Below are 10969 nucleotides of genomic sequence, written 5' to 3'. Positions count from 1 at the left end.
ATAATATTATATATAATATTTATATATTTTATATATATATGTATATAGTAGTTAAGTTGTCCAGAAAGTTATTTCATTGTTTTCTATTTAACAAGACAGTTATTATCCACGATTATCTATTTTATTTTAGATCCCATTGATTTACCGTAAACGACACGTTATTTCATTTTGTTCTTTTTACCCCTTTCAATGATGACGATAATTAAACATGATCATCTCGAATTTTCCATTTCCGATAAGATTGCAAGAAAAATATCTAGCCGTTAATCTGTTTAATTAATCGATAATTATTATACTATACACTGATATATATCTAAACTAACGAATTTATTTATCGTTCGAGTATATCGTTGTTCCGTTAGGATCAACTTCAAATGCAAATGAAATTATCTTTTTTTTTTTTGCTTCCTTGATTTCTTTCCTATCAGAGAGATGTTGCTTTTGAATATAAATAAAAACTGAACGATAAGATCGTATAAAAATACAAATGTTCGAATACATTGATTGATTGATTGATTTTCAATTGATTAACGATAAATGATTCAACGTGTATAACTGTGATAAAAAAAGAAAAGAAAAGGAAAAAGAAGATACGCGGTAAGGAAGCAGGAACGTAAATCGTTCGAAAGGATACAAAGATCAGAGAAATGTATGGGGAACCATATCGCGTGAAAGCGTTACTATTTTCTCTCTCTCTCTCTCTCTCTCTCTCTCTCTCTTACTCTTTCTTTCTTTTTATTTTTCTTCCTCTTCTTCTTCCTCCACCAACTATTTCTCTCGCAAGAAGTCATCTGGCGTATTACCTCGGCAAGGAGGAAAGATTAATCGGCGAATATAAATCCAGTGTAGGTCGCGGTGTTTAAATGCACGTAAGGTTTTTGTTTTGTAAAGAAAATTCAAGGAAAGTAATCGAACATTATTATATATCTCCTATAAAAATGAATTTACAACGACATGGATTTCATATTTTTTCTCTCTCCCTCCCCCCCTTTTATTATTATTATTTATTATTTACAGTTTAATTTATCTCGCATACCTAAAAAGTTTATTTTTTTCTAATTTCACACGAATAACCTAAACTTTGTTCAAATCACGAGCCTAAAAATGTTGAATAATCGATTGATTTTCTTTTCTTTTTTTTTTGTTTAAATTGTGATAACCTTCGATCTTTGTTTTTTTTTCTTTTTATAAGTCAAAAATGAAACTATATACAAGGAGGACGATCGAGATACGCGTTTTCGTCGAATTTGTGTTGTTGAAAATAATTAAATATCGAGTACGATAATTCTCCACGAGGGCGGCGTTGGTGTTAATAAGTTCAGATTTAAGTAAGTGTGTGATTTTATAAATAAACAATTGATACAAATAGTTCTCTTTGATGTTTTTGTTTTAATCACGAAGTATTAATTTAATTAAGGATTAATTAAAGGATTAGGATTAATTTTCTTACAGCTAAACAGATTATTTTATATTGTTGATTTTGTGGTTAACTGTCTAAGGTAACTGTAGCAATTACATTTTACATGCAGTACTATTCATTTTTATATTAATTGAATTAAAGATAAATTGATTCCATTTTACAATTTTGTTTTACAGATATATAGGACATTTTTTTTCATGCTATTGTTATTTTTTCTGGAAATTTGTGATATCATAACCAATCATTCCACATTATCTTTAGTTTCTAATTTTTCATATTTACTTCGTCGAATAATTTATCTATTTTTTTGTTCTTAAGTTAAAGGTTAGGTTTTTTCATATTTGAAAAATCAGATCTAGCGAATCGACGCGCTCTCTAGTGGCAATAAAAATCATCCTCTCATTGTGTATATCGTAGACACATTTATTATAACACTGCGATCATTCTCCTTGTATATAGGTTTCGTGGTTAAATCAAAGTCGTAATTTTCATGAACGATCAAGTTCCATTCTCTCGATTGTCGACCATAACACACATATTCAAAGCCGACTACGACAACGTTTCTGATGAATTACTTTTTCGACCGGGCGCCATTATTATTCGCGCGACTTTCTTCAAAGGGTATCTCTCCGTTGAAATTGGGCCAACGGGACATCGGCGTGAAAAAGTTAAAAAAAAGGAATGGAACAAAAAAAATAATAAGAGAGAAAGAGAGAGAGAGAGAGAGAAGAGAACAAAAAAGACGGACAGGATGATTTTCTTATAGGTCGAAAAACAGATTGCTAGAGATCAAAGTCAAAGTTTTTCGGCTCGACAGAAAAAAAAAAAAAGAAAGAAAAAGATAGGAAGAAGGTATAATATTTTTAATCCATTCTTTTTTTGCTTTTTTAAGTCGATCATTGCTGATTGGACGGTTGAAGAAAAATAGTCACCGATTTTGTAAAAATAAATAAATCAATTTATTGAGATAGAATAAAATGATTAATATATTAATTCGCACGTGAACTTTAAAATCTCCAAAAATGGGGGAGAACATAATAAAATAATCAGACTTATTTAAACCACGTAATCCATTTGGTTAAACCTATTATATTTTATATATTTTATCGAGAACACAAAAAATATAAAGAAGATAAAAAATAATTAAATAAAATAAAAGTATACATATATATATATACACTTTTGAGAAGAATAAGGGGGAAGAGGAGATTGTAAATTGGATTATTTATATATTGTATTTATTATATATATATATAATAAATTGTATTGTATTATAATATTTATATATTATCATTTTTATTGGATATTGAATTAAATTTAAAAAATTATTTTCAGTTTTGTTTGAAGTTGAAATATATTTGGATAGAGTATATAAGAGTTATTGTTGTATTTTTATAAAAAGAAAGGTTTTATCGGAAGCCCTCTAAACCTGAAAGGGACGGAGTATAAGTAAATAAATAAATAAATAAATATATGTATACATGAAATCGTAAGTCATGAAAAATGTCTCTTCGATGTACAGAACTTTTGGATTCAGAGTGCCATTGAACTTTCGAAGAAACGTGTATGTAATTCCAATACATGCTTATGTACTTTCCTACCTATATACAATTGTCTATATGTATATATATTATATATAAAGCTCTGGGTGTATATACGAAACTCTGGGAAACAGGTTTCGTATCCAGAATTCCTGAATCTGTATCTCTCTGTTCGTGTAACAGAAAGCGACGGGGCTTAACAAATTGCGACGGTTAACCCATATCGCAGAACTAATTGCAGGGAAGTCTGCCTTTATTAATCAGCATGCTAAAGTATAGTATACGTTCGACCAACCGTAACACTGCGACCAGAGATATCATTTTTTCTTTTTTTTCCTCTCTCTTTTTCTCCTTTTCTTTCATTCTTTTTCATTCCATTCGTAAACCGTTTATTCGCTCTGTCCAATCGAATTAACCGATTAAGAAAAGATAATAAGAAGAACTCTCGTCACTTTTTTCCAACCCCTTCGGAAAACTTTTTCTTTCGTTCAAACATTATTATTAATGGAATTAAATGTATCGTTAAAATTGTTACAAAAGTATTTACTTTATTTTTTAATTAAAATTCATTTAGAAATATTTTTCATCAATTAAAATAGATTACGGTATGAATAAAGATTCGAATAGTGGGGCTAATCATTTTAGTATAAAATTACGATAAGAAAAACGTATATGAATTAATCAATCACGAAGACATTGGTATAGTATATAATCGTTTCGTGGAAAGAAACGTTGTAACTTTAAAATCAAATTCCAAGTGCTTTGACGACGACAACGACGACGACCGATAAAGTATTCCAAGAAGTACGCGACGTCTTCTAATTAATCCCCGTTCCTCTCTCCAACAGTCCACCCAACCCCACCACAATAAACCACTAACAAATTCCCCACTATATCAATTCTCTTCTCTCATCGTCAATTCTCTAATCTTTCTCTCTTTTTTTCATTCCTTTTTGATCTTTTAAGAATCAATCAATTCAATCGACGATGATTTCCGCATAATCAATTGGTGATGGGGTGGGGTGTGGGGAGGGAAGAGGATGTCCTTCGAATCGATTTAAAAAGGGATTTTTCCCTTTCAAACGTTTCGAATTTATAGACCAATGAAAAAAAGAAAAAGAAGGAAGTTTGAATATAATGAGGGACGCGAATATTGGATGCTCGTTATAATCTAAAGAATCGTTTCGATTCTACTATCTTCGAGATACTTTCGAGTATAATCGAATCAATTTAAATGTAATCGATCCTTCCAAAATGGAAAAGTTCAAAAGAATGATATTTAATAAATAAACGAGAGATGGATTTTAATTTTATCCAACATTTTTTTTTGTTTGTACGCAAAAAACGAAAACATCAAAATAATCGAAATGGATAGATGGAAACTGAATAAAATAAAAAAGATACACGCAATGTACTTGTTGTATAAAAAGAAAAAGAAGAAAAAGAAACAGCACAATGACTGAAATTTTCTCTCCTCAAAGAGACATCGTATTCGAGTCCTCCGAAAGAATGTGGAAGCAACGCCGTTCCCGTAACTCGACGATTTTTATTTCCCTCACACGTGCATGCACGCGACAGAAAAAGAAAGAAAGAGAAAGAAACGCGTGGCTATGTCCGAGGCACAAGACAAGAGCAATTCTTTTCCCCATCGAAGAATTCTCTTGAAATAGCGACGATATAAACTCTGGTAATAGTGAATACCCCCATTAGCCTTTCCTCCATTGTCTCCCATAAAGAAACCAACAATAACAGCAAGAAATCTTTTCATTCGTCTCTTGCATGAAATCTTTTTCTAAGAACGCTCGACTACACCGGACGCGTCTAGGTCAAAGGTCATTTTATTTCTTTTTCTTTTTTTTTTCTTTTTTCCTTTTTCTTTTTACGATTCGATTTTACGAACAATCGCGCTAATGAATAAATGCATACGTTAATTAATTAGAATAATAGAAAAATTCGCAAATGGCGGGGACGCTTTTTTAAAATTTTCCCGCGCTTTCAATTCCCTCCATTTTTTTTGAACTTACATAACCTCCACACGGAAAAAAAGATTTAATTAAATTCTGATTTGTACAAAAAAAATTGCGAATGTAATTAATAATGTTTAATAAAATAATAATTTGATCTCGTTCAAATTTGCATGATATAATGTTGAAGATACTAAATACATAAATAAATAAATCTTTGAAGATTTTTACTACGTCCATTATTCTTTATTCTTATTTATCTGTCTGTCAAGTAAGAGACAATGATATATGCGCGTTAGTCGACGAATGGAGGGAATAAAAAGAATTTCTAGTAATAAATAAACGCTTTTAAATTCGCGATCTTAAATCAAATAAATTTCTTCCATAGATCATTTTGATGCACGCTTAAACAAACAATGTCTACGCATGCAATGTTCTTTGACAAAAACTTTTCAACGTGATTTTTCTTTGACATTCGTTTAATTAAAATTAAATTAAATTGTATACGAAGTATGGACAAATATTTGATGATATATATTCTCACCTCGATCACCAAAATCAGAGTAAAGATCCAGGGAAGAAAATTGTGATCCTTGAACGAAGTAAAATGAGCGGTAGCAGCAGCAGCAGCAACAGTAACAACCAATCATCATTGAATATTTTCTTCTCAAAAAAAAAAAACAAAAAAACACGCGCTCCGATTAATATTCTATTTTCTTCATATTAACACGAACTTTATTAACCAATTATAGAGCGAAATATAAATATCACGTACAGATACGTATCATTCGATATTCAAAATGAAAATATCATTATAGTTAAATAAATAAAATAGAAAAAAAGAAAAAAAAATGTAAATGTCTTTTAAATACGAACTATATTCTCACTCACGATGTGGAGAACGACGAATAATACGAGAATGAAAAAGAAGAGGAAGTGATGTAGAATAAAAAGAATAATAAAAAGAATAATAAAAAGAATAATAAAGAATAAGAGGAAAAATAAGACAGCGTGACATGTCAGTCAGTCAGTCAGGTGGCGGAGCGCGTCTGCGGAGCGCTATCGTTCTCGTCCTTCTGCAAAGATAAATCCCTTTGGTAGAACTCGCGAATAAGAAGGAAGAGGAGGAAGGAAGATAAGTAGAATAAGAAGAAGGATGAGAATGAGAAGGAGGAGGAGGAGGAGAAGAAGAAAAAGAGAAGAAGAAGAAGAAGAAGAAGAAGGAGGAACGACGGGTATCACGCAGTCAACGACGAACGAACTAGCGCGGACTAGCGCGAACGAGCGAACGAACTCGAAGGAACTCGTGCCTCGCCGGCCACCGCTATGATCACGCTGATTGGCCGACGCCAACTATCCCCACCACCCACTCCCATTCTTTCTCTCTTTCTCTCCCTCTTTATTCGCGCATCAAAGAAAAGGACGAAGAGTACGTTGGATCAGGGCACTGGCTTCGTTCGAATGAAACTGAACCGGAGTCATACGTATACATGGATTTATTTGCAGTAGTAGTAGTAGTAGAGTAGTAGTATATTGCCAGTTGGTTCGTGAAAAAGATCGAAAACATCACGGTGCCGACCGATATCATTCTTTCCTCTTCTGACAGGAATGGATCGTACTCTTCTGCGCATGAGCGACAATTTTATTCATGAACAAAATAAATACTTCAATATATTGAGATATATTTAACATCCTTATATTCTCGTCTAATTATTATATATTATTTTTCTAATACTTTTTAATTTTTGTTATATGAAAATACGCGTTTTATTACAGCGAACAATTTATTATTTGATTTAACTATCGTATCATTGATGTTCTAATCTATTTCATATTAGACCGCTTGCGCAGAATCTGTGCGCACTACAATGTAAAACCTTCCATTTATTGGAGAACTGACAATGTGGTAGGGATATGCCTTAAAGGATTCGGACATATATATGACTCCGACTAACTTCTTCTTCTTCATCATCATCATCTTCGACTTCCTAGATTTCCTACTACTATTCTCATCTCCTTTCATCTTCAAACAACTCGCACTATTTTCACTCCGTTAATCGTGATATAGAAGCTCTTTCAGTGACGACGCACTATACCGAGTACCACCGATCAAACCCGAAGTTATCCACTTCGGGATTTACAAATGGCCGATCGATTACTATCGAATAACCTATACTAGTTCTATTCGTATATAAATTCATATCATTATCTCTTAATAATATATTAAAATATGTAGGATCAATGATGATGACTCGTATAATAATCAAAATTTATGATTTATAAATGATTTTTATTTATTTCAATGTGTGTGTTTTTTAATATCAATAATAAATAATTAAATTTCATTGTACAATTGATTTTGTACTTTTAGGGATCAACTTAAATTAATCTCGATATTGTGTTATTGTATTTGAATATAGCATAGTTAAACGTTCAGTATTTACTACTACTACTATTGCTATAACTACCACTACTACTAACCTTTCTCCGGTCTCGTGCCAGACGTGCTTCCTAATGCCCCGCGATGCGAATGGAAAAAAGAACAAAAAAATGGATAGAAAGAAAGAAAAATAAAAAAGAAAAAGAAAAAAGAGGAAGAAGAGAGCTAGGTAGCTAAGGTTCTCGTAGACTTCACCATTAAGATATTCTTCTAAAGCATGATATTGCGATCTTCGTATTCGCGAACTCATCTTTTGCTCCGAACTAAATGGAAACTGTAATGCTCTTGTTATTTTGAAAAAATAATAAAAAGAAAGAGAGAGAGAGAAAGAGAGAAAAAGAACAACGAGAATCAACTTGATATACATTTTTGATTATACAATACAAAAAGAACAAATTGTAAATAATTATTGTCCACCTCTGGTTTTCCCTTTTTTCTCATTCAACGAAAATAAACGAGTTTTTAAATAACCGACGAAAATTAAATTTCCAATAGAGTAGTCGGTTCGCCTGCGAACAATGCTTGTTTGTTTTATTATTATTATTATTATTATTATTGTCATTAAAATTACTATAATTATTATTATATTCCTTATTCGAGTCAAGAGATCGTAATATGCCCGTGCGTACTTTTTAATAAATACATCGTAACTTTTTAATTGCTTACGTCGTTGGATATTTAACAGGTTGCAATTTACCGCGAGTTCTTCTTATGCGTGTGCATGCGTATATGTATATATAAATATACGCTTTTTATTTTGCTACTCGTCCGAGATTCATACGTTTATATATTAGTCAAGAACTGTATTATTAAATACCTCGAATTTTTTGAACGAAACATTTTGTTTTCATTTCATATACCAATAGTTTAAATATTTTATATATAATAATATATATAAACAATTTTTAACTTTGAATTATAATTAAAATTTTTCTTAAAAATATATTGTACATACTCTTAAACTTTAACATTTTACTTAAATATAAATGACTATGAAGATAATTCAAACGGTGAGCAAGTAAGCTTCTCGAGTGAGCCACTATAGTGGCGCATAGACCTGAAAAAAATATTTGAAAAAGCCACTTCTGTGGCAGGCCGGCTAAGCACCATATCGGTAATAGTAGTGTTCTACCTTTATCTTACCGACCGAAAAGATCTGATGGTAACTTACCATCAACTACTGTTGCGGTTCTATGTCAACTTTTTTGTGTTGAGAAAGTTACTAAAATACCCTATCTATCTTGTGATGATAATCAAAAATACTGTAATTGAAAAGTATCCATTGTAAATTTAGGAAAAAAATGGCGCATTGAGCGCATGCGCATTATCGATAATAACTAAACAACTTCACGGTGTAAATATTCTAACACTCTATTCTTTTTTTTTTTTTATATTCACATACAAATTAATATAAAATATGAAATAAATAATCTAGGATTATCTCTTCGAAATAGACTTTATAAAATTTATATTTGATTAGATAGATATTAAGAGAAATAAATATTTGAGTTGAATAAAAAATAAAAATCGATAGAAGCGACTTCTATGGAAATAAATGGAAGTTTAAACGCATAGGAATTTTATGGTCAATGTTGTCTGCCATGATTATAAGTGTATTAATAAGTATGTGTGTTGTACTATGTGAAGGTTAATGAATGTTTCACGTCATCACATTAATTTAGTGTTTATGCAATTAATAAGTGAATTTTTGTTAAAATATGTTGTACACGTGACGTCGAGTGGATAGTTGGTGTGTGCGTATTTTAAGCAGTGAGTTTAACGGTAAACATCAACGTGTAAAATGGCGTGGTTCGGTGACAGTCTTTCTGGATTATCTCAATTAAAAGGCCAAATTACGAACTTTACGAAGGAGGTACTTTCCGAAGGGATCGTCAAAGAAATTGGTACGTAATGAATTTGTCATGAGATATGCTTTTGAAAAGCAAGAACGATGTTTTGTATTATTTCGCAAGAAGAAAATTTAAGGTTATTCACGACTGTCAAAATAAGAGTCTGTTTTACCGATCGTTTTTCCCCTAAAATCTAGTTTACCAACTGAGCTTTGACTTGGCGGTAAATTTCAAAACCTTCTTAGACTTACCGTTTAGGTAGAAACTACCAATGCAATAAAATTATTAAATAAATAAATAACTGAACTATTTAATGAATGAACATCGTTTCATTCTAATATACTATTTAATGTTCTATCGCGGTTTAAACAAAAAATACCAAATTACGGCATTGTATGTTACTATATTTAGGTAAATAAATTGTTGTTTCTTTATATTTGAATTTAGATGATCAAACGTTGCAATTGAAAGAAGCGAACGAACGTTGCATAAAACTGCAAGAGTTATTGGACACGAAGGATGCCGAAGTGAGTATACCTTTTTACATAATAGTCTTTCATAATTGCGTTTACACAAAAAGATACACACATACACAGGCGAGTAATATCCTCCTATCGATGGACTCGAAAGTTGAAATTTATCAAAAATAATATTTAAGTTTTTCAATGTTATCGGAGAGGATCTAAAAAACCTATCCTCCTACTCCTTGTTGGTTTTTTCGTGATAAAAAATAAAAAAAAGGAGAAAGAATGAGAGAGAGAGAGAGAGAGAGAGAGGGTCGATTAGAAATGATTTCAACAGATGTTACTCTCCCCAATATAATCACGAACGAGTGTTAAGTAAATACATTTAACTTATCTGACCATATTATTCCACCACCCCCGCCCTCTACAAAATCCTATTTGGACCGTCCTTCTTTTTTTTTCTATTATATTCCTCATCCCCCTCATTCCTTCCTTTTCTTTTTTTTTTCTTCCCTTTTAGATTCGAATAAATTATTCCTATTTTGTAAAACTCGGTTTGTATTGTATCGAGGAAGGAACTTTGAAAAGATCAGACCGTATAGAATTTTATCAGATTTCCTTTTTCAAAGATATTCTTTAAGAAAGAAATAGTTGAAAAAAAAAAAAGAAAAATCCGTATTGAAAATAAATGACTGCCCCCTTGTCCCGTTTACAGTTTGTGCATAATGCAACAGTTTGATATTGCATAATAACATTCGACATCGTCATCCGTTCTCTCGAGAGAAACACAGAAATAGTTTTGTGTGCTTGAGGTCATTGAAGTCCCCTTATTCTTCTTTTTCTTCTTCTTCTTCTTCTTCTTGTAGTTTCGTTCCGGTTCGCTATCGCAGCCAATTTGTGGAAACGCTGAAACCAAAAGCCTGCAAACGTACTACATACTCATTCTCTTTCTATCTATCTATCTCTCTCTCTCTGTTTCCCATTCTAGGCTTTTGTGGTTGGCCCTTGAAGGGTATATACTTTCACTATTCCGTTTTGTTGTGTGTTTCGTCTATCGATAGAGAGTAGCATGACCAACCAATATCGCGAACTTTTAGTCTCTTTACCGTTTTAACAATGTCTACTGTTTCGAAACAGTTGAGAGGGAGAGAAACTTTGCACCAACGATAATAATAATAATAAGGTTTAATGTACCCCCATTGATTGATGTTTCAGTTTAGGAAACAATCATCAACGATTCGACGCGAACAAAATCATAGGCCATTTTATTATGTTAAAATCTTAACTAAT

General features: G+C 31.6%; 2 protein-coding genes across 6 annotated transcripts in view; one reads left to right on the top strand and one right to left on the bottom strand.

Moving 5' to 3' along the window:
* The window catches only part of LOC106790407 (band 4.1-like protein 4), a 45418-nt gene extending 39058 nt beyond the window's left edge, over window positions 1-6360 (bottom strand). The window contains exons 1-2 of one of the 5 annotated variants that reach the window (XM_014755261.1): window positions 5802-6360; window positions 5470-5588 (exon numbers count right to left, since the gene is read on the bottom strand). The gene's annotated coding sequence lies outside the window, so the exon portion shown is untranslated. The remainder of the gene's footprint in view (window positions 1-5469; window positions 5589-5801) is intronic. The other 4 variants (XM_014755263.1, XM_014755264.1, XM_014755265.1 and 1 more) reach the window with 4 other exon arrangements.
* A 2587-nt stretch (window positions 6361-8947) lies between these two features.
* LOC106790409 (thyroid receptor-interacting protein 11-like) overlaps window positions 8948-10969 on the top strand; it is a 34381-nt gene continuing 32359 nt past the window's right edge. The window contains exons 1-2 of the mRNA XM_014755268.1: window positions 8948-9269; window positions 9663-9742. Of these exons, the coding sequence (XP_014610754.1) occupies window positions 9167-9269; window positions 9663-9742 (183 nt within the window). The 5' untranslated portion in view covers window positions 8948-9166. The remainder of the gene's footprint in view (window positions 9270-9662; window positions 9743-10969) is intronic.

The sequence above is a fragment of the Polistes canadensis genome, unplaced genomic scaffold (genome assembly GCF_001313835.1).
Source record: "Polistes canadensis isolate GaletaPanama2010 unplaced genomic scaffold, ASM131383v1 scaffold_235, whole genome shotgun sequence".
Lineage (NCBI taxonomy): Eukaryota > Metazoa > Arthropoda > Insecta > Hymenoptera > Vespidae > Polistes > Polistes canadensis.
Note: the sequence above shows the minus strand (reverse complement) of the source record. Positions and strands in the feature narration are given on the sequence as shown.